General features: G+C 40.5%; 2 protein-coding genes across 2 annotated transcripts; both read right to left on the bottom strand.

Annotated features, from left to right (window-relative positions):
* Positions 1 to 14,983: 14,983 nt before the first annotated feature.
* MYF5 (myogenic factor 5) lies at positions 14,984 to 16,997 on the bottom strand. The gene is made up of 3 exons (XM_030320459.1): positions 16,497 to 16,997; positions 15,612 to 15,687; positions 14,984 to 15,174 (listed from the first exon to the last, which is right to left on the bottom strand). The coding sequence occupies exons 1-3, from the start codon at positions 16,995 to 16,997 to the stop codon at positions 14,984 to 14,986; spliced, it is 768 nt and encodes a 255-aa protein (XP_030176319.1).
* A 7,590-nt stretch (positions 16,998 to 24,587) lies between these two features.
* MYF6 (myogenic factor 6) lies at positions 24,588 to 26,458 on the bottom strand. The gene is made up of 3 exons (XM_030321774.1): positions 25,854 to 26,458; positions 25,472 to 25,562; positions 24,588 to 25,229 (listed from the first exon to the last, which is right to left on the bottom strand). The coding sequence occupies exons 1-3, from the start codon at positions 26,370 to 26,372 to the stop codon at positions 25,111 to 25,113; spliced, it is 729 nt and encodes a 242-aa protein (XP_030177634.1). The 5' UTR covers positions 26,373 to 26,458; the 3' UTR covers positions 24,588 to 25,110.
* Positions 26,459 to 26,844: the final 386 nt, after the last annotated feature.

The raw sequence follows: 26,844 nt of genomic DNA, 5'->3' as shown, positions 1-26,844 counted from the left end.
ATGCATTAAAGAAACACCAGTTTTCTGCAGCGGCACCTAAGGTTTTTTCACCAGATCGATGCCTCCTGAGTTTTAGATGTGATGCACACTCCACCGAGTTCATCTCAATAGTTTAAAAAGAAGGGAATGTCTTCTAAAGACAAACAAGAAAACTACTTTTAAAATTCTTCTCCACTCTGTGTAGCAATTGTGGAATCAATTTAATATTCCAATGATGTACTGCTCAGCAAAATTTATGCCAAGGATTCAAATCTTGATGTTACTTAGATTTCCCCAAGAACATTTTTCCCCAGTAAACACTGCAAAATGTATGATGAAGTAGCTGATACCTGAAATTAATTTCACTTGTTATTTGTTCCCTGACTTATCATGGTAGGATTGTTTTTCACCCTACCAGAATCTAGGCTGCCCAAGTCCAGTCCTGTGTTGTCTGGTTCTTGTATGTCTCCAAAATATCCATAGTAAGTGCACACTGATGATCCAAACAAGACGTGCAATTGATTAACCATATAAAGGCTGGATTCTGATTGAACTAGCACATTCTTCTAAAGGAGGAACATTCAGGAAATATATTTGTTAAGAGGCACTCAAGGGTGCCTCCTTCCAAAAGGGCAAATGAAAAACCCTGAAGCCAGTTGCATATCAGAAATGGCATCCATTAATCTCTTTGCCAAGCAGCATAAAGTAGAGGCCTTTGAAAGGAGTTGCCCCTAAGAATGGAGTCATGGTTTAATATGTTTGATTTGGAGCACTTTGCTTTCAGAAGCTAGCACCTGCAGGAGAATGACAGAGCCACTGCTTCTGGGAGTACACTGGGTAATGATACTGATGACATTTATGGTCCAACATTTCAAGAATTAATTTACAATGGAAATGGTTCTTAGTGCAGTGAATACATCATTGCATTGAAAGATTGACTCCCAGTTTATCAGCTATAAACTATGCAGTCCAGCTTAACTCCTCTAGACGGCAAGCATTACGGACATTACTCACAGTTATTTGGGGTTCATAATTCACTGGGAGCATATTTGAAGTATGAAGGTATACGCCACTATAGTAAAAACAAGAACAAAAAACTAGAAAGGGATTCTCAGGCGGAGAGGAACAATGGAGAAATGTGTTTCAGGCACCTTTGTGTCTTTTCCCTCTTCTGGTCAGATTTTCTATGGAAACCACACAACTTTATTCTTGACAATCCCCTACATTCTGCTCAGCAAGATTCTACCAAAATATTTTATTTATTCAGCTTCTCTTCTTTGTAATTAACTTATAGCCATTCTATCATTTTCATTGGAAAGTTTTTTTTCTCTAAATCATTTTTTTCCTCTAAATCTATTAGAGAAATTCACACAAAGTGTGTATCTTTATGTTATTTTGTGGATTTTATTAAAGTTTTATAAGTGACTCATTTCTGGCCTTGGACTGCTATTTTCCTTGGACTTCTGGAATATTCTTCAAATGACTCTAAGTATCTGCTTTTTCAGTGGGACATGACTCAGTCTACTGAAAAAACTAATAGAGATACACTGGTAATAAACCCACATTTGACTGTTGATTAAATTCTTGAATATATGATAACCTTGTAATTGCAACAAAAATAATAAAAATTAAGCAAAGAGGATTAATGTAAGCGATTTGCTGTACTAAGCTAACACTAATACTTGCATTAGAAGGCCAGTTAGTGAGAAACAGAGATACTGGAGTTACAGTTTATTAGTACTTATTCTTAGCTCCGAAATAGACTTGGGATAAATTCTTTAATTGAAATCATATTTTTCTCTGTCTTTAAATCATCATGGTCTTTCTCAAGGATACACTGAGTTTAAAAAAATATGTAGAGAGGAACAATCCAATGGGAGTGCTCTGAGCAATCACTAGGAGAGTAGGGAGATTCACTCCCGTTCACTTCCACAAAGGTTTTTGTTGGAATTCTGTATAATAGGTTTTTAACGAGTCTGGTAATTATACCAGTACCTACCCTCAAATACATTTTCGTTCTGTCCCAACTCATCCTTCCTTCTTATGTCTGCAGCTTATGAAAGTAGAAGCATCTATGTCCCAACAGTACACGACACATTCAGGCAACTTCCGACACCAACTAACTCTCTAGAAGAGAAAATACACATTGGGCAATGTTGATATAAGATGAGTATATAAGTTGCTGTCTACTGTTTTGTTTTCTTTATTCAAGAGTCCATTTGGAAAGGTGGGAAAAAACTGGGGCACCTGGGTGGCTCAGTGGATTGAGCTTCTGACTTTGGCTCAGGTCATGATCTTGTGGTTAGTGGGTTCAAGCCCCGAGTCAGGCTCTGTGCTGAAGGCTTGCTCAGAGCCTGGAGCCTGCTTCAGATTCTGTCTCCTTCTCTCTCTGCCCCTCCCCCGCTTACACTCTCTCTTTGTCTCTCAAAAATAAATAAATGTAAAAACAAAAAAGAAAACTGGGAAAAAACTAAAAAGAGAAAAATGATGAGAGACAATTATGTCCATTGTTCCTTCATTCAGATGCACTGTCATTCTTTGGACATTAATACCTAGCAATATATAGTACAAGTACTACATGAAAGAGTTTGCCACTTTCTATAAAATGTCACTACTTTTTCCCGAACATTTGCTGGAGCTAATATACAATTTCTAAAGTGCCACCCATAAAAAACAGAAGTCTTCCATATAACTTACCAGCAAGTGATAGGGCTCAGTGGTTAAAGCTAGAATGGACATACCAGAGATACTCAGCACTCTGTCAGTGTTCCCAAGTACCACAGCAAATATAACATATGAAACCTAATAGCCACGATTTTAAGAATTAACCTCCGGATTAGACTAACAATTAGAATCCTCTGCGTTTAAGTTTCAGTGTGCTATAAGTCTTGCCACCCCACTTTTGTCACACAGTGTTTTGAAAGGGATGATTTTGCCTACCACCCTTAAGTAAGAACTAAAAATGATCTTCTCATGTATGCTGAAATAATCATACTTTCCTAGACAGCGTGAAGAGCCCTTTGACTGTAATATGCTCACAAGTCACATGCCAATCACCAGCATATGGTTTCAAAGTATAACTCAGATATTCTTCTCTAAGGGTTAATAGAAAATAGGTTTTATAGCACTTTTTATTGTATACTCGCATATATTTGTTAATATTTCAGAGTTTATATTATGAAAACGTTTTATTATTTTTTAAATGTTTATTTATTTATTTTGAAAGAGAGAGAGAATGAGTGAGAGCAGAGGAGGGGCAGAAAGAGAGAGAGGGAGAGAGAGAGAAAGGGAGACAGAGAGAATCCCAAGCAAGGTCTGCACTGTCAGCACAGAGCCCCACACGGGGCTCCATATTATGAACCGTGACATCATGACCTGAGCCAGAATCAAGAGTCAGATGCTTAACCAACTGAGCCACCCAGGTGCCCCTATTGTGAAAACATTTAAAAAGTATATCTTCAGTTATTAACTCGGAGAATGACGACCAAAGTTCAGAAGGGAGATGGGATGGAGAAGATATAGTCTCTGGCACTGGAAGTAAGATTTTATTAAAACTTATAAATTAACCAAAATAAAAGGAATAACGATTTTAGGTAATTTATTTAAGTAACTTTATTTAGTATTGGAATATTATATAATTTCCTATGTGAACATTAGTATTTATTTGAAAATCCTAGAGTTTATCAAACTGAGTTTGGAGCAATTCATTTTGAAATTTTGACTGAATATTTATTGCTAGACAGAAACAACAATAACAACAAAAAAATCCAGAAAAAATTAGTATGTTTATGTTTTCTCTAGTTCCACCTAAACATATCTTTCAGCTATAGTGTATAAACTATTGCTATTGTGAAATATCTTAAGTTAAACTAGACTGTCTCTTGGGCCAACAACTTGTCGAGTCCCTGGGTTAAGAATAATTTAGTATTTTGGAATATATGTTTCAGAATTCCCTCCCCAGCATTCTGCTGACCAATAATAGGTAAGAATCATTTTCTCCATGTATAGCGTGGGTTCCCTGTATTAGGAATGGATTTCAGAGCTTGATACATGTTATGTGTATAGCTAATCCTAAAAATAGCTTGCAGAGCTATTAAGAACTCTGTTATGACTGAGGAAAATAAAGCACAGAGAGGGAAAGCAGCTTGACTAACCTCTAAGTTGGGAACTTGGGATTTGACCAAGGTCACTCTCACTTCACTGCCCCTTCCCTTAACTATATCCATAGCTTTTTACAGTCTCTATGTTGGATCAGAAAATCAAAACAGCCCCCATGTGATATTAAGAAACTCTTGAGCTGTTGCATCACATCTTAAATTGGGGTAGTGGCACTACCATGACTTTCGTGGTCATCAAGGATCCTAGGGACTTTATACCGGTACAGAACATTTAACCTTGCTGTCCTGGCCAGAAATCTAATTTGAGCAGTTTTACTCTGATGCTCTATTTTTGATTGGTTAAGCCATTCATCCTGTTTGACATTGTTGTGTGGTGTTGCTATGCTTACTTTAACCAGCTGTCACATTCCAGCCCAGAGGTGGGTGAAATGATTCTTGTTTATGTGTAATTCTGAAAGGACTTTTAAATGCTTTGGGTTGGCAATGTGTCAATTTAAAAGACCTTTATCCTTTCAGCATGGCAAGACTTTCAAAATTCTTCATGTAACTTTATAAAAAAAAATTCTCACTGCCATTCAAATGTGGGCCGACTGATGCAATTCTTTCTGGCTCTATTATTAAGCCTGTGATTGTAAAGAGATGTCTTTGTAGTGGATACTCATTTCTTCATGTTGAATTGATTCTAAATTTGTATGAGACTATTCATATCATATATCCTGTCTTTCTGAAAGAGATTATAACATTTAAAACAGGATGGATGGTCTGATCTACAATTAGATATGGGAAGAAGTTTGAGTTCCTCCAGGAGAAGTTCTACTCATGTATACAAATTGATATGAGAATATAGTAATCTATTCAATGAGCATTTATTTTATATTCTTTGTGTGTCTGTAGCAATACTAGATATTAGGAGTTCTGATTCAGGGAATTCATAACCTAGTAGAAAAAAAAAACAACTACGTGCTTTTAATATTCTTTAGCCACCAACTCATGTTCCTTCTAAAAGGTATTGACAACTAGAGTCAGTGGAATTTGGGTTAACTTGTCCAAGAAATCATCTCAATTCTCCTTGTCACTTTCCTATGTAGATAGTTCATCTTTCTAGTTACTATTATCCTTATCTACAGAATGGAAAGCCAATCAAGTGAGTCCAAAAGTAACTTTAAAAAATCAGTAATTTCTTCAAAGAAAATAATTATGGAAAAAGCCCTATGTCCATTGATGAAGGGATGATGAATGGTTAAATGGATGATGAGTGGATAAAGAATAAGTGGTATTTATATATACAGTGGAATATTACTCAGGCTTAAAAAATAAAATCTTGCCATTTGCAATAACGTGGATGGAGCTAGAGAGTGTTATGCTAAGCAAAATAAGTTAGTCAGAGAAAGACAAATACCATATGATTTCATTAATATGTGGAATTTAGGAAACAAAACAAATCATAGGGAGAAAAACGAGAGAGGCAAACCAATAAACAGACTCTTAACTGTAGAGAACAGACTGATGGTTACCAGAGGGGAGGTGGTTGGGGGAATGGGTTAAATAGGTGATGGGGATTAAGGAAGATAGTTTGTCCTGATGAGCACCTAGTATTGTATGTAAGTGTTGAATCACTTAATTGTAAACCTGAAATTATTATTACACTGTATGTCAACTAAGTAAAATGTAAACAAAAACTTAAAAAATGTATGAAAAGAGCCACACATTTAACTCATTGGAACTATGATGTGTATGATGCATCCTTCAACTAACAGGCTCTTTCATCAAGATACAAGTACTATTACAAGCACTTCTACTTATGGATAAAAGCATATGTGAATAGCCCTCTGCTTATCTCATTAAATCTATTCTGTATATAAAAAAAAAAAAAAAAAAGAAAGGCCCATCCTATAGTAGCTAACCCCTTCATTGTCATGCACACAACACCAATTACTTTATTCAAACTTTTATTTCTCAACAAGTCAGGTTAGCAGATAGATACAGAATGAATTTGATTAAAAAGTATTATCTTCAATGACAAAATAATCTTTTTATTTTCCAGTTATATTTACTTTACTTTGGAGATCAGTTTTTAAAAATCCAAAGGTATATTTATTTTACGTTGCCACCATTAGTTAATTAAAGTGGCATGATTTTATCAAAGTTAGGATTTTAAAATACATTATTATACAATATAGCCGTTTAAGAGAATAAAATTTGCCTTCGGCGAGGTGAATATGGTATTGCAGTGCTTCACTTTTGCATCACATTTTAACTGTGCACAGAAGGAAAGTGTTAACATTTAATTGTCTGTGAAATATTTTCAAGGAGTTAGCTTTGATGTGAAAAAATAATAGTTACTTAGAGAACTGTAATGCTGTAAGCTTGAGACACCCAAGCCAAAGAAAAATTTTTGAACAAAAATAAGAGAACCCACCACAAATGGTGCTTAAAATGCATCTCTGATAATATGAAGCTTTCACTTTCTTCACTTTCTCCATTACTTACTCCGTCTCACTTATTTTATGGTCACCTACCTGTTACATAATGAAATCATTCATCTTTTAGTGATTCATCGGCATTGGCAGCCTGATTAACCATTCTGCAGCAAAAAATGAATAAATAAAATAATTTTAAAAATCAAGTGCTAGCAGTTGGTACAGGCTCAAGCTGAGTTAACTCAATGCTATTTATCTGGATGAAAAGTAAAAAAGGCAGTCAATCAGTTAAGTTTTAAATGTTTGATGGCGACGTATCATGTAACCTTAACATCTGGATGACTGGATTTTACTCTTTGTATCCAGATGTTCGGCATCATACAGACACAACCTCAGCAGTTCAATCAGTCAACGACTTTCACTGAGAACCCTGCTTGTGCTGGACAAATCAGCAGGGGCTAAAGGACAATGTCACCTCACGCATGGGCCATTACAAAATCCTCTTAATTAGTCCTCCTGACTCAACCCCTCTCTCTGTTGCAAACTGCCAGAATACTAAAACACCTTTTTCAAGATCTCAGTTACTTGCTCAAAATACTTGCCTTGCCTCAGGTTTTCACTGACCTCCAGTTAGTGCACAGGACTCTAAATGGAGGTTTATAAGAACCTCACTTATGCATTGATCATGTTACTTTTCCTCTCTGTGTGTAAGCCCTTCCTCAGCTATAGCCTGGAGTGGGCAATACTCATCTCATTGAGCTGCTTTTCTGCTTAGTTATATATTAGGCACATCAGATACTGAAAATAGTTCCAGGGATCTAATAGTCACTTCATGAGTGGAGGTAATTATTTTTATCTGCTAGTGATAAACATTAATAATACATGTAAAACCCAGATTCTAGTATAAAAGAAATGTTTAATAAGTGTCCTTTCTTAATTTTCACTTGAGGTTAACATTTCTTTGACTTTAAAATCCCATTGGTTACAATATGTTTAGACTAAAACAACTTTTTGAGTAAAAAAGGAATATTATTCCATTAAATGTAAGCAAAGAATATGAAACTAAAACTGACTTCTTAAATTAGTGTGGAAAATTATGCTTTTTAAAGAAATACACTATTGTTTCCATTGACATTATTGCAATTATTTTTTCAATTTCTTTCACATTATGTTATAGATAAACTAAATTAACTATTTTGGATGGGAGGGAATGAAGAATCAAAAATGATTCTAAATTTTTGGCATGATTACCTATGTAAAGGATGCCACAAAATGAAATAGGATACATAGAAGACATATTTAATTTTGTCCATATTGGGATGGCCATCAAGAGGGGAAGAGTCAGGTGCCACTGAAAATATTAAAGGCCTTCTGAAGAAAAGCCTGTAAATTAATATTTGGAGGATATTTTAATGTGATTCTTTTAGTTGCAGATCCACTCAAGTTAGCTCATTTATAGGATTCATGAAGAGTAATAAGGGAATCACTTGGGTCCATGGTCACTAAAGCAGGAGGACATTTCTGGAATCAGGATGGTTCCAAAGATCCACATATTGGACCTTTATGAGTCTTCATCTTAAGTCTCAACCAATGAACTTTCTTTTATTAATTATCATTTTCTGAGTATTGTTATGTATTAGCCACTAAGCTAAGCATTTTTATTCCATATATCATGCAATCCTCCCAAGTTCTGTGATTTATAGTCTGTTACTATCTACATTTATAGGTGAGACAACACGTTTTTGAGAATTAAGTAACTTACCTAAGTTCCCTCAGCTAATTAGTGGTAAATTAGTGGAACCAAACTTCAGCTCTTGTCCAGGGCCCCAGATTTACTATAAATAGTGAGCACATAGTGTGTTATGTGCTTTCTTCTGTCTCTGAATCCACTCTATCCCACTACCAATGGACTTTTTTTGTTTACTTAATATTCCTCTGTAATTTCAGCCTGTGCATGGACTATCATAATCTCTCTAGCCCCACCAACACGTGAATTTTCAGTGTAGTTCCCATTGTTAAATAGTGACTTATTTCTCTGAGTCCAAACTCCTATTTTTTTTAAATGTTTGTCTCAATGTATATATTGGAATCAAGCTATGGGATTTGTTGTTCTCAGGTCAGATACCCATCCCTAACTGATTAACAGCTACTAAAAAGGCCAGCCATGCCAATCAGAGGCTGCATCTGGAGAAGCTTCCCTTAGAAAAAGTATAGATGAGGCAATGGTAGAAACCATAGGAAACAAGTAGGAATTAAAGCTATGGAAGTAGAAAAGGTCCACAGTAGACCAAAAGAAAAGACGCCACATGACAGAATCTTAAGAAATAAATGTATACACATAGGCCAGAGTAAGAGAGGTCGGTACAAGAAATTAACAAAAAACAAAAAAGTAAGAGAACCAGTAGAAATATAGAAAATAGTATTAAAGAATTCTATGAAGAAAACAGTTTGAAAATGAGAGAGTATTTTGCAACAACAAATGCTTCAACAATATCCATTCATATATACACAGAAAATGTGTTACTATAGTCCAGGGGACATCAGGTTGTGCAAGAACAGATCCTTGCTCACATGGCAAAAGAAACAATTGTTAATAATCATGAAAATTAATACATAATTGCAATTATGAGATATACTATGGAGAAGAGGTGTATGGTATTCTGAGATTATAGAATCAAAGGACATGACACTGTGAAAGAGTTCAAGGAAAACTTTGAATTGATGCCTGAGCTGACATCTAAAAGGAGATTGGAAATCAACTAAGTGATGTGGAGGAAAGAAGAACAATGCAGAGAGAATGTGTTAAAGCTCCTTTTGCAAGAGTGACTACTATGGTTGATAAAGGTCCCTTAAGTGGCTGGAGTGGAGGGAGCAGGGACTTGACATTACCTCTATAAAGAGGTAACGCTAGAGATATAGATAGAGAGCAGACATCCAGAACGTGAGGGTCCCATTAAGTTTGGTCTGTTGTTAACCTATGGGGAATAAGCTGAGGGGAAATGGGGTGGCTGGCATGATCAGATGAAGATTCTGAGATGATGGCTCTGGCTGGAACAGGTGGAGAAGATCAAAAAATGATATTATGCAAGATTCTTTCAGTTAACAAAGTTCCCACTTGTATTGGTTTAAGGGAAAAGATCACTTGTTGGCTCCAAAACTATAATGCATGGCCAAGAGCAGGTATTCAGGTATTTTGGGATCCAGATACTTAATAATGCTTTCTGGAATATATCTTTTGCACCACAACCACAGCTTGGCTTTCTACTTTGTTGGCTTCATTTTTAGACAGAATTTTCTTTCTTGGGGATGAAATGGTAGCTGGAAGTCTAGAGTAAAACAATCTTATGATTCTCATCCTAGCAGAAAGTGAACTTTTTCCCCCTTATCAATCCAGTAAATATCCTAAAATTGACACCTCATGAACAACTTGGTCCATGAGACAATCATTATGTCCAAAGAAGAGGACATACTCATAGTCAATCCTGAATTACTTGATCACTTCTAGAGTCACTTGGTACAGTCACTCCTACCTGAACCACGTGGCCTGAGAAAAGGAAAGAGACAATCTCCAAAGACAACCTTAGATGCTGTGTCCAGAAGTGGAAGATCCAGAGAAAATATGGGGTGAGGAGATTACGAGGATCTTACGATATTTATGGATAACGATAACCCCAGTTTTGATTGAGGATAGAGATTTGAGAGATATTTAGGAGAACAAATCTATAGGATTTTGTAATGAATGAGACAAGAGGTTAAGGGAGATTGATGTATCAGGAGTATGTCCTAAGTTTCGTGTTTACATACTTGGTGATACCATTCACTGAGACAGTCAATGCCAAAAGGGAGCCAGGTTAAGAGGTAGACAGAGAGGTGGAATACCGTGAGTTGAATTTGGAACATGTTTAGTTGGAAGCGCCACTGAGACATTAAAGAGATGTTAAGTGACATCTGGGTTGCAGGTATAAACTTGCCCAGAATAGGAACAGTCAATTGCCTCGAAAGTTGTTTTGACCATGGATAAGGATAGAAGCAGAGCCAGATTATAGTGAATGGGTAAAATAGGTGAAAAGTGAAAAAATAGAGAGATAAATTATATACTGTCTGCGTGTTAGATTAAATGTGGCTACAAATTCATTCCTATTTCTTCCACTGAAAAGTAGAGTTTAATTTGCTTCTCAATGGTTCTGGACTGGCGTCAGTAGCTTCCTTGACCAGAAGAATGCTCTGGGACTTGCAGTGCTATGTCCTAAGAAGATTTGTAACCTCTGCCTGAGCCTCCTGGAACATATGCTGTGAAGGAGCCTAATTAGCCAGTCCAAATAGAGTGTTCTTAGGCAAATTATTAAACTCCTTAGCCTCAATTTCCTTATTTGCATAATGATAAGTACTTCATAATTACTAGTTGCTGCTTTATCATTAGTGCCCACTTAATCAATAATGAACTGAATTAAGTAGCATAAATGGAGATACAATTTGGCTTATTTTCCTCCTTATGAAGAATTATTTTGTAGGATTTTAACACTATAATAATGTTAATAGTAACTATTTGTAATCATCATTTAGCCCATTTTACAGATATGGCAAGTAAAAATTGAAAAGAGAGCAATACATTAATCATGCTAGACCTGGTTTAGACTTTAGATTAAATACTAGATCCTTTGCTCAGCAAATGCACCATATTAAACAACTAAATCACTAGTCAACTAAAATATCTGCAATCAGAATTCTTAAAGGAGGGGCGCCTGGGTGGCGCAGTCGGTTAAGCGTCCGACTTCAGCCAGGTCACGATCTCGCGGTCCGTGAGTTCGAGCCCCGCGTCAGGCTCTGGGCTGATGGCTCAGAGCCTGGAGCCTGTTTCCGATTCTGTGTCTCCCTCTCTCTCTGCCCCTCGCCCATTCATGCTCTGTCTCTCTCTGTCCCAAAAATAAATAAACGTTGAAAAAAAAAAAAAAAGAATTCTTAAAGGAAATACACCTAGTGTTCTATGCTTTTTGTGATAATGTGGAAACATTCAGTGGTGATATTTTCATGGGGTTACTTTGCCACTTCAGCAGGGCCTTTCAGAAGTTACAAATAGCTGTGCTCTAATATCGTCCCCAGAAATACCACCTCTGAAAGTGATGGAATTAAATTACTACTTTAATCTAGTAACTGTTATAACCCCAAAGAGAGAATTTCAGGAAAAAAACACTCTCAGATTAAGTATTTGTAGGAATGCCATCTTAAAGAACTTGTGGGTATAACATAGCCACTAATTTTTATCTGACTTGCATCTTTCAAATGAGAAAATAAAAAACAAAACAAAACAAAATAAACAACAGGGGCACTTGTTGGGGTGAGCACTGGATGTTATATGCAAGCGATGAATCACTACATTCTATTCCTGAAATCATTATTACACTCCATGTTCACTAATTTGGATTTAAATTAAACAACCAAACAAACAAGAAAACAGGGGCAATCAAGACATCAAGACCCCTTGACTCATATAGCAGTTTACTTCCAAATAGCACTTCCCAGTTGCCATAACCTCACTCCCCACAGTTTTCCTCTGTAGCCCAGTAAGCTTGTGTTTTCAGGCATGAGGAGAAAGGAGTCTCCTTTTGACTCTGATTTCCTGAGAAGCTCCTCCCCAACAGGTTTGCAGATAGTAAAAGGAACATTCTCCGAGCTTCTAGAAATTTGACTGCTGGTTGTATTTTCCCACCAACTGAGATGGGTGGTCTGATAAAAGGTTAGTGACAGCCCAACTTTTCATTCTTGGGGACTTAGCGATGGCAAAATCCTGTCCTTGCTGGAATATGTTGCCAGAGTCACTTTTCACTCTCCCTCCCCTCTCCTGCCACCCCTCCCCCCCTTCTCAGAGAAGAGACTTCTCTGGGTCTGGACAACTGGAGACCCCATTCTTGAAGGTCTTTTGTCGAAAAAGTACATATAACTGTATACGATATGTTGTGCCAAGTTGTTTGCTGAGTAGACACCAGCCTTCGATGTTAGTACACTGGAAATGAGAATAATTGAGCGATCTGGCATGGAGAGTATTATGAAATCCAGACCACTAGAAAACTAAACATTTGGAAGCATTATAATTTTCACTGAGAGTATCAAAAACACTAACAAGTTATAGAAGTAATTAGAGTTCGGTGAGAAAGAAAGTTCATTTTCATTCTCTTGAATTAAAATTCCATGATGTTCTCTGCTTGCTTTTACTAAACGGAACAGGGGATGGCAATGTGTCTTAAAATTGAACTTAAAAAAAAAACCCAAATCAATCTTTGGATGGTTCCTTTTATTCTAATTCTACTGAAAACAACAACAAATATCCAACTTCTCCCCAGAAGTATAAGAAAGAGAGGGAACTACTGCAGTGTCCAATGACGTGAGTAACTCAAACTTATACTGAAACCATGCATACGTATCTACCATACCTTCTTGAATTCTCTTCACCTTAAATCCCCACACCCCTGAAACCAAGGGTGAGGAAAGAGTTACCTGTGTGCTAAAAGTCAGCATCCATATCAGGGCATGATGCTCATGGTGACAGGTGGCTACATTATTTTCTGAACTCAGCCCTTTTCCTCTCCCTCTATGGAACTATTTCCATTCTTTTAAGCCTCATGGCTGGACAAGTACAAGAAAAATCATATCAGAAACAAGGGAAAACCTTTCTGAGTAGAGTATAATTGCCAAGGAGTCCAGTTGATTACTATATGCAACCACACCCTTAGCAATTTTAAACAAAAGTACAAATTAGAGGGTGAAGCAATTATCTCTTTTCTCTGTGAACAGTTACTTTAGAGGTTTTAAGGCTATTTCTTTTTTATCTCTCTCCATGGTAAACTTGTGAGAATTATCTCAATGATTGTCTCAACCTCATTTTCCACTTAGCTGTTCTGTTTTTTTTTTTTTATTTCAATTCTTGCTAAAGGATATTTAAAGTGATGAACACTAAAAATGCATGTGCACCATACACACACACACACACACACACACACACACACGATGATGAATAAAATCAAAAAGGCTGGGAAAGACAGAAGCCAATTGCAGTCTGCTTCACTTTACTGTAGTTTGTGTCAGTTTTCTTTTTTTTTCTTCTTTAAATGTTTATTTACTTATATTTGAGAGAGGGAGAGGGAGCTCAAGCAGGAGAGGGGCAGCGGGAGGGGGAAACAAAATCTGAAGCAAAGGAGCAAAGGCTCAGAGCTGTCAAAGCAGAGCCTGACGTGGGGCTCGAACTGACGAACTGTGAAATCATGGCCTGAGCCAAAGTCGGCTGCTTAAGGGTCTGAGCCACCCAGGTGTCCATAAGTTTTCTTATTCCAGAACTTAACAATAGAAAAAAGATCAGATCAATACTTTTAAATATTTTATTGACAATATTAACATATTAATGTATCAATATATTTTCAGGCAAGTAAAGTAAATATGATCTGATTCATGATTTCCAAAGTTTTCTAGGTGTTAAAATGATGTAATGTTCACTCTTGTCACTTAAACAAGTAGTCTTGTCCTGAACAACAACTTTCCCTCCATACACACACAATTTGACATTATGTGGCACAGTCTTAATATAAAGGAAACATTGTATTTAGTGGCCTCCCTTAAAATCTAATTAAAATAGAAATGTTCTCTTCACTTGTGACATCAACAGGTCCTGAATTGTGTCTATGAGATGGTAAACATTCAAATGTATCCACAAGCCAACTATTTTGGTATTTTCACACCCAGCACCCATTAAAAGATCTCATGTCAGTGACTGCTAATTCCATTAGGGGTGTTTTGTGTTGTTGTTGTTTTAAACATGAACAAAAATATTTCATTTAAGCCATTTTATTTATGGTGGAATTTCCAAAATTTCATATATCTTGAAACTATCCACAAAGTACTATTTTGTGCTTACATTAGAAAGAAGCATTCCTTATAAGAAAAGATCAAAATATATACCATTAGGCAGTATCATTATGTTTTTATTTAATACAATATCACCAAAGGGTTAATAAGAAAAACAAAAGTTAAATAGATTTAAAGTTTCCTGTAACTGATTTCCAGATGTTCTAATGTTTTAAAGAAAAAAAAAATAAAGATCTAACAGCAGACATAATATTTTGATAAGCAATATTTATAAAAAATATAAGTTAAGCATTGCAACAAGCTACCTTCAATGAATTGCCCCCTATCAGAAAAAATATTATTGGTACTATATCTCTAAAGCAAAGAAGGTGGTAAAGTAGAAGGAGGAGGAAAAGGAGGAGGAGAAGGATAAAGGAAATAAAGTATTAATTGCAATGGTGATTTTTTTTTAGTTAAATACACTTTCTTATAAAGTGGCAAAATAATATTTACAAATTTACAACTGCGAGGAAATCTTTATATATAAGTTGTCTTGCTTTTGACCTTTTTGGGCTTCCTTCCTCCTGTATAGTAGGCCCTCCTCATAGAACTGATCTAGACTACATTTTCAGTTCATAGCACATGATAAATGAGCCTGGAACTAGAGGCCCCCGGAGTTGCAGGCTGTGAATCCGTGCTGGCAACTAGGGAGGGAGAGGCTGGGTCCTGGAGAAGCACTCCAGGTTGCTCTGAGTTGGCGATTCGATCCACTATGCTGGATAAACAATCCAAGCTGGATAAGGTGCTTTTATCTGTGGTGTATACTAAGGATACAAGGAGAAAACCATTAAAAAAAAATCCCAAATAGAGACACTTGCTTACATAGCCCCTTAAACTATAGGTCAGCAACTTTGACACCCAGAGGTCAGGTGGTCATAGAAAGCCTGATGGAGAAATTTGCAATAAATATCTAACAATTCATGGAGATGAACATAGGGAGTGGAGAAGCCTCCCAGTTAAATTTCAAGCAAAAGTGCACATGTGTGTGAATCTGTTAGAGGGATTTTGGACAAAAGATAAGTACCTAATTTGCTGCACCAAAACCTCCCCATGAGAACCATCCCTTCTATTCCTTCCCCAGCACAGCTTGGAAGACCAGACTCTGCTTTGACAGGCTGAATTGTGACATTGAACTGTTTTTTTGTTTGTCTGTTTTTTTGTTTGTTTGTTTTTTTAACTCATCTTAAGTCCCACTTCTTACCATTTGGTACATCAGGACAATAGATGTTGTCAAAACTGCTGCTCTTTCTGGACCAGACAGGGCTGTTACACTCCGGCTATAATGCAAAACACAAAGGAAGTTTGTTTTCAGGTCTTGGCAAAAGATGCTCTGAGCTAGAGTGAGGTTGTTCTTGACCACCAGCTCTGCAAACTGACCACTCTCGACCACCTTCATTGCCTGGATTCAGGAGCCAAATTGTAAGGGCGCTGAGGTCAATCTCTGTGCTTGAAGAAGAGGAGAGCAGCAGCAAAGGGAAGAGGGAGGGGGTGGAATTCAGCAGCAATGTGCATTGGGTTAACCATGCAAAATGGATTGGAGTAGAAGGAAGCCACACTAATTCAGGGAGAGAACACTTTCCCAGGGCAAAAACACATTAAAACCTGGCAGCAATGGCACAAACGCCCTCTGAAAAGAATGCATCAACATCCCTTTCCAGCCAGGCCTCAGTGGAGCAGGGGCTGGGGCCATGTGGGCATTTCTCTCCATTTCGTCATTTAGTTACAACCTCTGGGGCAGTGGGAACTTCAGACAATTGCCTTTAGATATTTGTGTATGGTGGGTTCTACATGTGGCATAGTTTATAAAAAAGAAACTGAGCAATGGGGAAGACAGGTTATTGATCATTTGCAACCACCCATCTCATATGACAACCCTTCCCTACAATGTTCACCTAGAACCTGGGAGGAAGTCCAACTAAAATCCTGTTCAACAGCTGTTTCCGGCATCTTTCTAAATGGGGCACCTCTCTTCTGGCTTCCCCACCCCTATCCACCAATAACCATTGAATATTTGGTGGTCTCACCTGGTTTAAAGGAGACATAAGAATTTTTGGAAAAGACTGGGCTGACCAGTGCTATCTCTTACCATGCCGTCAGAGCAATTGGAGGTGGGGCTGGTGGGCTCAGAGCAACTCTGACCCGGCAGGCTGTAGTAGTTCTCCACCTGCTCCCTCAGCAGCTCCTGCAGGCTCTCGATGTAGCGGATGGCATTCCTGAGGATCTCCACCTTGGGCAGCCTCTGGTTGGGGTTGGTCGTGGTGCACCTCTTAAGCGTCTCGAAAGCCTGGTTGACCTTCTTCAGGCGTCTCCTCTCGCGCATGGTAGCAGCCTTCCGCCGATCCATGGTGGTAGACTTTCTCTTGCATGCTTTGCAAGCCCACATGAGGCAGTGGCCGGCCTGGTGGTGGCCTGTAGGTGCTCGCACGTGCTCGTCCTCGTCTGAGCCTTGCAGCTCTGGTTTATGCGCCCCGAAGGCAGCCCCTCGGGGCTCAAACTCATCCCCGAACTCGCCCTCGGGGGACGGGATGCAGGAGCCATCATAGAAGTACTCGGAAGGTGAGAACTGGCAGCCATCCATCACCTCCATCCTCCGCGGTGAAGCAAGTGGTGCACCTGGACAGCAGCGAGAGAGACCGGGGAGAACCGAGAGCCTGGCGCCGAGGCGGGCCTGCAAATCCCCGGCGGAGCTCCCTGGTCGGTTTCTCTGGTAATTAACAAGGGCAAACGCCTGGCGGCCTGGGTCGGATGTGCTGGGGTTGGGGCTCTTTATATATTCTTGGGGGAGGGAGGCCGGCCCCAGTGGCCAGGCAGTATTAGCATATCCCACCACAACCCCCGCAGGGGCTGTCTGGGCAAACCTCCGCCTTTTCTCTAGAGACAATTTGCTGTTTACAGCCCCTTTTGACGCTAATGGTTTTACTGCATTGCTGCCGGGGAGGGGGTGAGGGGGATCGCTCCCCAACCGGCTCACTCGCACTCTCTAGACTACCAAAACCAAGGGATCACTTAAACAGTGTCACTGAGTTGCTCCCACATTAAAAAAAAAAAAAAAAAAAAAAAAAAAAAAAAAAATCAATAAATAAAACTCCCCACTGTCAGCTGACCTCAAAAGCCGAGCTGCCTTCCCAAACTTGGACGTGAGGAATTACCTTATTTTTAGGTGTTTGTTTCTACATGAACTTTCATTATCTCGGGAATTTTTTCAGTGTGTGGATTGAATAACGGGTGCTAAAAACTTGAAGCGACACTTTCAATCATGGAGTGAGTCTAGATTTTTAAAAATCTGCTCTGATCAGATGGTCACTTTATAGGCTCTATGTTATTGAAGGATGGGCAGGGAGGTTCCTTTTTTCCAGACAGGGTTCTACATGTCTGTTCATCTGAAAGGAGGTGGGCTCAAGGGCCAGGTGCCCAGGAACAGTCTTCCCTTCCTTCCCCCTTCTGCACGTGTTTACTGAGCGCCTCATCCTTCCTACCAGGCCTTTGCTAGACCCTGAGCCAGCCAAAGATCCACATTGACTATACTTCTGTGATTTGTATTCGAAGAAAGTGCGTTTTGGACGGCGACCTCTCTTTCCAGGGGCGCGCGTTTCCTTCCTCCTCTTTCTGCTCCGCCCTGCCATTTCGACAGACTAAACAGCCAAGCTGGGCTTTGGGGTCGCTAATTTTCTGCTTTCAGGCAAACTAACACCGTTACAGATGCATCCCAGCTGCCGGCACAGCAATCCTTCTCCGCCCGTGTAAAATTTCCAGTTCAGACCTTGAGCAACTTCATACACTTGGGCGACAAAAGCCTTCCAAAAAAGCAATCGCAGCGGGGGCTTTGGAACTTTGGTGGGTAGAAGAAGAGAGGGGAGGGCTGCCATTTAGGTGAGAATGAATCTATTTATTAATCGGCTGTTCCCATTGCCCCTCCACCCTTAACCAACTTCCAGATGCCTTGGAGTAGGGGCAGAAGGGGACGGTGCTGTTTATGTACAAGAAAAACCATCACTTAAGGTCTTAGTGGTCTTAAGTAGTCTGCAGTTTTGGACCAAGGCTTGCAGCCCCATTGAAATAGGAGGGACTGTTCTCATCTCCATGTTCAGCCATCCAGTCTAGTAAGTGTCGTGGCACCAAAGTGATGGGGAGGGGTGCTTTCTTCTATTACTTTTAAATAACATTATTTTCCTCAAGCAACCCTGGCTGGCTAATCCCATATCTTCAGGGATCAGAGAAGTGCTTTTGCTGGGTGAGGTCTGCTCTCCAAAGTGAAGTCTCTGAAAAATACGGGCAGTAGAGTGACAGTCACTAAGGTTAGCTTCATGGTGCAGGGCTCTGCCCCCTTTCCCACGTTCATTCAACCATAAGACAGAGACACCACCCTCCCCCCACTCCCCCCTGAAAATCAAGGTCCCTTTCACACCAATGGGCTGCTTAATTGTCTGGCCAGTGGAAAATCCATCTGCAACTTATTTAGCACTATCAACAAGTGTATGCCTTTGAAATGAGTCAGGTACCAAGGGCTGTACTAGATGAAAGAGTCAAGTTCCTAAAGGACTGAAGACCATCCATACCGGTGGAAACATTGGAATGCATACACATTGCTACCTCTGAAATACAGTAGTGGGGAGATAACCTCACCCAGGAATTCTCGGCCAAGTCACAGAGGTTCTGGCCAGCAGCAATACTGGCACTTTCTTTGGCTATGTGGTACCGACGTTATGTGCAGATTTGGGCACAAATCAACTTGCACCTCAGGGTTTAAGTGGAAGATCTCCCACCTGTCAGGTGATTTCTTCACACCACGCATGTGCTTTGTCCCTAATCCCTCCGCGTGGGATGTTTGTAGCAAACACTTTATCAAGACTTTTGTCTTTGCCAAGCACTGTTCTCAACCCTTTCCTTGCGTTCATTCATTGGCTACTTTCGACGACTCTGTGGGAATTATTTGTTAGATCCATTTTTAAAAGACGCTAACGGAAGCTCAGGGCGTCGGTAGTTTGCCCCAGGGCACACAGGATTGGAACCGAACATCCAGCTCTCTAGACCTTGCGCTCCTAGAGGTGAATTTTGTTGGTTTTCTTAGGTCAATGCCGGCTCAGTGAGTGCGCTTGGAGCTCCAGAGCAGAAACTCGCAAAGGCTGGGTCCCTGACGTCTCTCCCTCAGCTCGGGGCCTGGGAAGATGCTGTCACTCAGGAGGCTCTGTCAGTAAAGGTAGTTTCAGAGGTTAGGGCTGTCTTTGGTAAGGTGATCTCAAAACAAATTTACCAGAGTGCCGCGGGCGAGTGGAACTAAAGAAGCCGCGAAAACACTAGCGCCCGGCGGCTTAATGGGACCTGCTGGGGGGGGGGGGCTGCGGGGGGAGAACGGGGTCCGGGGTTGAGGACCCTTGGGACTCAAGCGCTGAAAATAGGATCTCAAAAACCAAAGTAAAAAATGACACAAAACTTTTAAGCCGCTGTCAATGGCGAGAGGCGAAGGAGAGAGGAACCAAACCAAAAACTAAACCCCCCAAACCCGGGACAGTATACGAAGAGGGAAGGAAGCCAGGGCCTGACAGATAGACGGCTGGGGTCCCCCAGTTCAGGAGAGGTTCTGCTGGGACATCGTGTAAGAGAAAATGAGAAACTGGGTGAGCCACACAGAGAAAAACAAGTTCTCGAGTGGGGAAACTGAACAAAGAACTATGAAAAAAATAAAAAAAAAATCACTTAAAAAAGAGATCTTCTACTGATTGGGTGCTCTTTCTCAAAATCAGACTAGACTGACTTTTGTTCCTCATAGAAAAGAGTAAAAACACAATCTGTTTTCCATTCGTCAGTGAAGTGGATTTTTTAGGTGCAGAGGAAGATTCCATTAATTTACTACATAACCAAGTTGTTAGAAATGACATTTCGACACTACTAGGAAAACCTTACAGTTTTACAGAAAGGTAAAAACCTTACAGAAGGGAAGAAAATTAAGCCATGCATGTTATTATAAATGTATGCCACCCAAGGTTCTAGTGAAGTATATAGATTATTAAATTTTTTTCCACTTGACATTCTGCAGGAAAATAAATGCATGCTTGATTTTCTTACAATTTAGATTTAGTAGGTTTTAATTGCATAGACCTTTAAGTGATCACCAATCTTTTTTTTAAGAACTTATTTTAGTTTAAGTATTATGGCAACAATCCTAGTGTTGATGGACAGACCCCACCAGCGAAACAATGCTCAGAGCTTCCTTTCCTAGTAAATTTTGCCTACCCTAGGAATTCTGCATTATTGAAAATTCTCCATGCTTCTCTCACTGGGAGAAACCAAATATACATCGAAAGATAAGTCCATTTCAATTCACTTCTGCCTCTGAGACCCTTAACAACTCCTGGACACCTCTAGTTGTTCTAGAGATTTGTGCTTATCATATATGACTTCACAATGTGCTAAACAATTTCAAACTGCTATTAGCTCTGGGAACGAGGCACACCTAAGTAAACACATTAGTACCTGCCAAAGCTGCTGAAAGAATTTGTGGAGAAGACAGCTGAGGAAGACATTGGCCTCTGCTTGAATTCGAAGACTCCCAGGAGAGATCAAAGGCCCACCGGAGGGACTTTGAGCAGTCTTGAGAGTAGAGAAAGGAGCCAGTTCCTGCAGCATTATCTCTGTTTCAGCAGCACATGGCATAGCCATTCTATCTCACAGGCCGACTCTGAACTAGGCTTGCCAAAAATCTCTTTTTCAGAACAAAACCTCTAGGACTGAGCATCATCTTTTGTTGGAGAAATGTCTTGATGGCTTGGCTCTTTGAGGAAGCACCATGTTATTCCTAATTTACTAATGCATTAGATTAGGAAATGAGATATTTCAAAGTTTAAAGATGAACATTTTTAAAATATTTTTTTCCCAGACAGGGTGTTCTGGGAGGAGAATTTTGAGATAAATGATTATATATATATGGTGTGTGTGTATATATATATATATATGGTGTGTATATATATATATATATATATATATACACATGGTGCTAAGAGAAAAGCACCAATGGAGAAATTGTAACTTTGAGTCAAAAATGTCTCAGTAAGGAGAGAGTTCACTTGAGTAACCCAAGACTTTTCTGCAGCCTCAATGGTAGTGGAGAACACTGAGTTCCAGCACCATGCTCCCGTCCCCCATACGTCTGAAGGGCTCTGAAAAAAATATATATGCAAATGAGTCCATTAGACATAAGTGAATTTCAACTATGTTCAGGGCTGGAATTCAATGATCCAGGTGTGACGATTAAAGTTAGTTTGAAAAAGCTGACATTTGGCCTTTTGTAAATTATTTCTCGGGTAATATAAAAAAGAAAATCACTCATTTTAAAAATATTTGATAACTTTATGCCTACCTCTGGAAAGAGGCTGTGTTTAAATCCCCAATTGCTTATCTTTACCAAGTTATTATATCTTGATTTTCTGCTTCCATGGCCCTGTTTGTTTTGGCTTTGGCTTTAGTAAAGATTATCATCATTAATATCAAATGAAAACACTTTAATTGCAAACACACCAAGGATTTCATTGGAAAGCCTAATATGTCAGCTATAGCAGTAGAGGTCACATGAAGTCTTTGGGAAATATTTGCTCTATTTAACGAAAAGACCTCTATAGGCAAAACTTATTCCAAACAATTTCTCAAGTTACCTAGCTAGGAGAGATAGAGAAGATTGGGTTTGCAAAGACTAAATAAAATCCATCAGCAAATAAAGTCCATGAATTGATAAAAAGCATTCTGCTGCTAAACAGTTTATAACACAGATCTTATTATAACTATATGTGCAGTCATAAAGTAAATTAGTGCACCTGGTCATTCATGATATTTGCTTTCAGTTGTGGCATGACTCTGTAGCACATATACATACCTATATTTTAGACACATCTTTATTATATTTCATATATAATATGTGATGTGTATATACATAGTATGTGTCTATATATGTATATATGTATGTGTCTATATATGTATGTATATATGTATACATACACATATAGACACACACTTGAAGGAAAAATCTATATCGATTCCCAGGAAGAAAAAATCATAGATACATAATAAGCATGGCTAATGGATATACTAACCACCAAGATATATTCATATTCATACACGTTCTGATTGGATAATTTGAAATACTTTACCGCTTACCTCTAATTCAATTACTGCCCTAATTTGGGGTTCACTAGCTAATCACTCTTGAGAAAGAATGTTTGGAAAACAATTGTTAAAGAGAACCAATTATTCTAGACCATAAATGTTCTTTCTCATTTTCCAAGGCTTTTCTTTCAGGGTGCAGGGGGATTGAGAGATCAGGCTGGAAACCCCTGATAGGTTCTGGCTCCAAGCCCTGGCTCTACACTTAAAATACAAGAACATCTCTGTTCCAAAGAATCCTTTTCTCAAAAGAAATAACAGTTTGTCTCCCACAAGTAGTTGTAGGATTATGACTCAATATGTAAAATACTAAGAATGAGTCATTCATATTGCTGATTTCAGTGTTATTAATACTTTCCCCAAATAGCGCCTGCAAGGCAGGAAACAGTAACTGAAGGAACTGTGGCTTTCGGTGGAAGAGAAGCCTCCTGATGGTCAATTTAGATTTACTAATGAAAAATAAAGAGGGCCGACGTTTAGTATTTATTTGGTGCTCTGCTTTGGCTAAGCAAGCCCTTGATTGTGTGTCACCTCAGTGAAATCTTCACACCCGCAGTTAGGCACTATTATTGTTGTCACGATTATTTTATAAATGAGAAAACGAGAAGAGAGGGGCTGGGATAGCCCAAGGCTACACGGTAGCAGCCTGGATTGAATCTAGGTAGTCAGTGCCCACAGAGACTCAGCCGTTTGCATCCAGGAACACTCCCACCTGCTTTTCCCAAACCTCTGGGAGAGATTATATATCGGTGTCAGTTTCCTCTATAAACCTTCCTGCACTTTACACGTATTCTAGGAGAAACTAAAATTATCCAGGTGCTCAGAAGACAGAGTAACCATGACTTGGAGAGGCCCTTGGAGCCAGAAAAGGGGCAAGATACCGCTCCATGCCTGCAGGGGGCGCTGTCTGTGGCGGTATCTGGAACTTCTGTGGTGCGCAACAGGAATGTCCAGACTGTAGTTAGGAAGCAAGGTTGGGTTGGGAAATATTGAATAGGATTTGATTTTCGCATTTGTAAATTTAGGCTAGCTGTAGGGAAAAAGAGGGAAGAAGTTAAGGGTGGAGATGGCTGTTGGAGGAAGGTGGCATTTACAGAATGCAAGAAGTAGCAATTCCAAAGACACGGCTTGGCCCTCTCCTCGGCTTCACTTCCCACTGTGATTCTTGGTGGTCGTTTCTTCCTGAAGTTACAGGATAAACAAACCTGGCACACGTTGTAAAATCCCGGCAGTGAGGAGCTCCTGGGGCTTCAAGACTCTCTGGGGCTTTGCTATTTGGTCCAGCTAAGAGGTTTCATGTGTGTTGTTGTTGTCTTTTGCCCTCAACCATTTAACCCTTCCCTCTCTTGGAGCAACCTGTCCTTCAGAGAGGCCTCCCCCACCTCAAGAGACAGATTGTTCCCTTCTTTTATCTTTCTATTTGCAAAACAAACTCGAGCCACACGGGGCCTCGAGGATATATTCCACTCTTCTAACCATCAGTCTGGTTCAGGAAAACTAGGGAGGCTGGGAGGCCCGTGCCAGGCGTGGGTACCCCGGATGCACTTTTCTCCACGAAGGGCGGGGCCTGGAAAGTCAAGGAGGGACAGTAATTTGGACTAAATTAGCTAATAACGATCTTTTGAGGCAAATCAGAGTTTTTGTGTGGCTATTTCTTGCAACAGTGAGATTTTACTGGATTGAAAATTCAGCAGTTAACTTTGGGTAAGTTAATCTCCCCCAGATCTCCACATATAGGACAGTTAAAACATGGGGGGAAAAATGCTGATAAAAGGAAAAAGGACCGATTCCTTCTGGATATTCTTCACTTTTAACCACAAGTGTTGGTCTATATGAGATAGAAAGGTGAACAGTTTAATTCAGACATAGGAAAACAATCTATTTTCCTCCCTTTAAATCAGCCTTTAAGAGAACATCCAAATAAATGGGGTGGTGTGGCGTCTAAATTAAAATAGGGCTTCTCTTTATTTAAGTGCACATTGTCCCAAACATACTTTTGAGTTCAATCAAATTAGGACCAACGTTGTTCAGAAAGAAACTCATTTTTTAATATTACGATATCAGGATCCTCGCACATTTTTATATGCAATCCGTCACTCCACATTTAAAATATTACTTCTTGGGTTTACATAAAAAATGAAAGTACTAAGATTATTTACAAAAATACATTCAGTACCACTAACATTTAGATGCAACGTTCCCACTTTGCTTCGGACAGGAATGAACTTCTTTTGAACATGGCACAAAAGGATCGCCGTAATAAAAGTAATATGTTGCACAACTAACCAAACAAAAGCAAAGTAAGGCTGCTAGACCTAAGCCACTCGCGGTTCCAAAAGTAAAAGCCCAAAGCCGGAGGCTTTTTCATGTGAGCGTGCACGACAGTTTCTGAGAAGTTTCTCTGTGAACATGTCTCCTTCCCTTTCATAAACTCGTGGGTCTGAGTTCCTAAATATTAATGTAATGTGACCCCGTCTAAAGGATCAGGCGAAGGAGGGAGGGTGGGATCTTGCCGCTGCGTGGAGAGCATCCCAAACTCCGGCCCCCAGTTACTTCTCCACCACCTCTTCCACGCAGGGGAGTTTGCGTTCCTCTGAGGAAATGCTGTCCACGATGGAAGAAAGGCATCGAAGGCTACTCGAGGCTGACGAGTCCATGCTTGCCCCTCCTGAGCGCAGAAAAAGAGAAAACACAAGCATAGCACCCAAGGAGTGAAAGACGAGGCAGCCCCGGGCGCGGCGCGAGGCCGCGCAGGCAGTGCGGGAGGACCCGGTGGCCGCGCGCGAGGAGCTCGCCCCTTGCGGGGTGCGTCCCCGCCCCGCCGAGGCTCCGAGCCCTTTCTACCCTTTCACCCCAGCCCCCCTCCCGGCGTGTTCTCCGGCACAGCCCAGCGCCCTTCTTTTACTTTACCTTCCTTGGCAGTTATCACGAGCCCCCTGGAATGATCCGAAACACTTGGCCACTGGGAGCTGCAGGTGCGCAGGAAATCCGCACCCTCCAGCTGGAGAAAAACCAAGGCCGCAGAAGATTAGGAAAGAAACGTCGGTTCCGGGGAGGGAGTGGGGGAGCGTGGTGGGGGTGTCTCCCCTGCTTCCTCGGGCCGGGTACGAATTTCCTGCCTGTGGCAGGCACCCCGGGTGGACGGGTCACTGGGGGTTCATTCGAGAGGGAGCGGGAGGGGCGGGCGAGGAACGGGAACTGGAACGGAGACCCAGCAGCTGGAGGTTAAGGCCCCAAGGAAAGCGTCTAATCAGCCTTTGCGTTCCCCTGCCCCGGCAGCAGCTGGGCTTACATTCTCTTGCTTGGGTCTGTAGCTGAAGGGGTCCACCCCTAGCTCCTGCATTTTCTCCTGCTGATCCAGCTGATGGAGCAGATCCTGCAGCCGCTCTATGTAGCTGATGGCGCTCCGGAGAATCTCCACCTTGGGCAGCCTCTGGTTGGGGTTGGCCACAGTCCGCCGCTTCAGTGCCTCGAAGGCCTCGTTGATTTTCTTTAGCCGCCTCCTCTCGCGCAGGGTGGCAGCTTTCCGCCGGTCAGTGGGGGCAGATTTTCTTTTGCACGTCTTGCAAGCCCAGATCAGACATTGGCCGGGGCAGTGGGGAGGCTGCAGGCCTGGGGGCGCCAGGACATGTTCCTCTCCGCTGCTGTCGCTCCCAGCTTCCGGGGGCATTTGGTCCTGGCAGGGGGACAAAGTACCATCACTCCCTGGGTACAAAGGAGAGCCCTCTGCCACTTCTAATGGCTGCAAGGTAACATTTTCCCCGTCCAAGTAGAAGAAATAGGAGCCAGTTTCAAAAAGGTCCATCATCATGTTCTCCTCCTTGGCCTCTGACTCGGTCTGAACTGGGTGATGGGCTCAAAAACCCAGAGGAACCACCCAGATGGCATTTAATTAGTGCGGTGACATAAGTCGCCCCAGCTTTATATATAGTAGCTCCTGAAACTCAATCCAACTTTTAGCTGTCAGGGAGCATCAGTCTACCAATGTGATTCCAGCCAGCGCTCTCTAGAATATCTAGTTTGAAAGAAAACTGAGAAGTGTCGCCTCCAGGACGATGTGACAATCTGTATGCAGAACAGGTTAAAACAAAATACTAGGAGAGAATCCTACAATTTAAATAAAGCATTGAATGGTTCCATTTAAGATAGTTTAGATGCTAACCTGTTTACAGGACAACTTCAAAACAACTGGGGATTAACACTGCTCCATTCCCCTCCCCCAGGCTCATCTGAATTCTAAGTATAGACCCATGATGAAAGATTTCAAAGGCAATAGCCATTGC

Source organism: Lynx canadensis, chromosome B4 (assembly GCF_007474595.2).
Source record: "Lynx canadensis isolate LIC74 chromosome B4, mLynCan4.pri.v2, whole genome shotgun sequence".
Classification (NCBI taxonomy): domain Eukaryota; kingdom Metazoa; phylum Chordata; class Mammalia; order Carnivora; family Felidae; genus Lynx; species Lynx canadensis.
The sequence above is the reverse complement of the archived record's forward strand: the minus strand, read 5'-3'. Positions and strand labels throughout refer to the sequence as shown.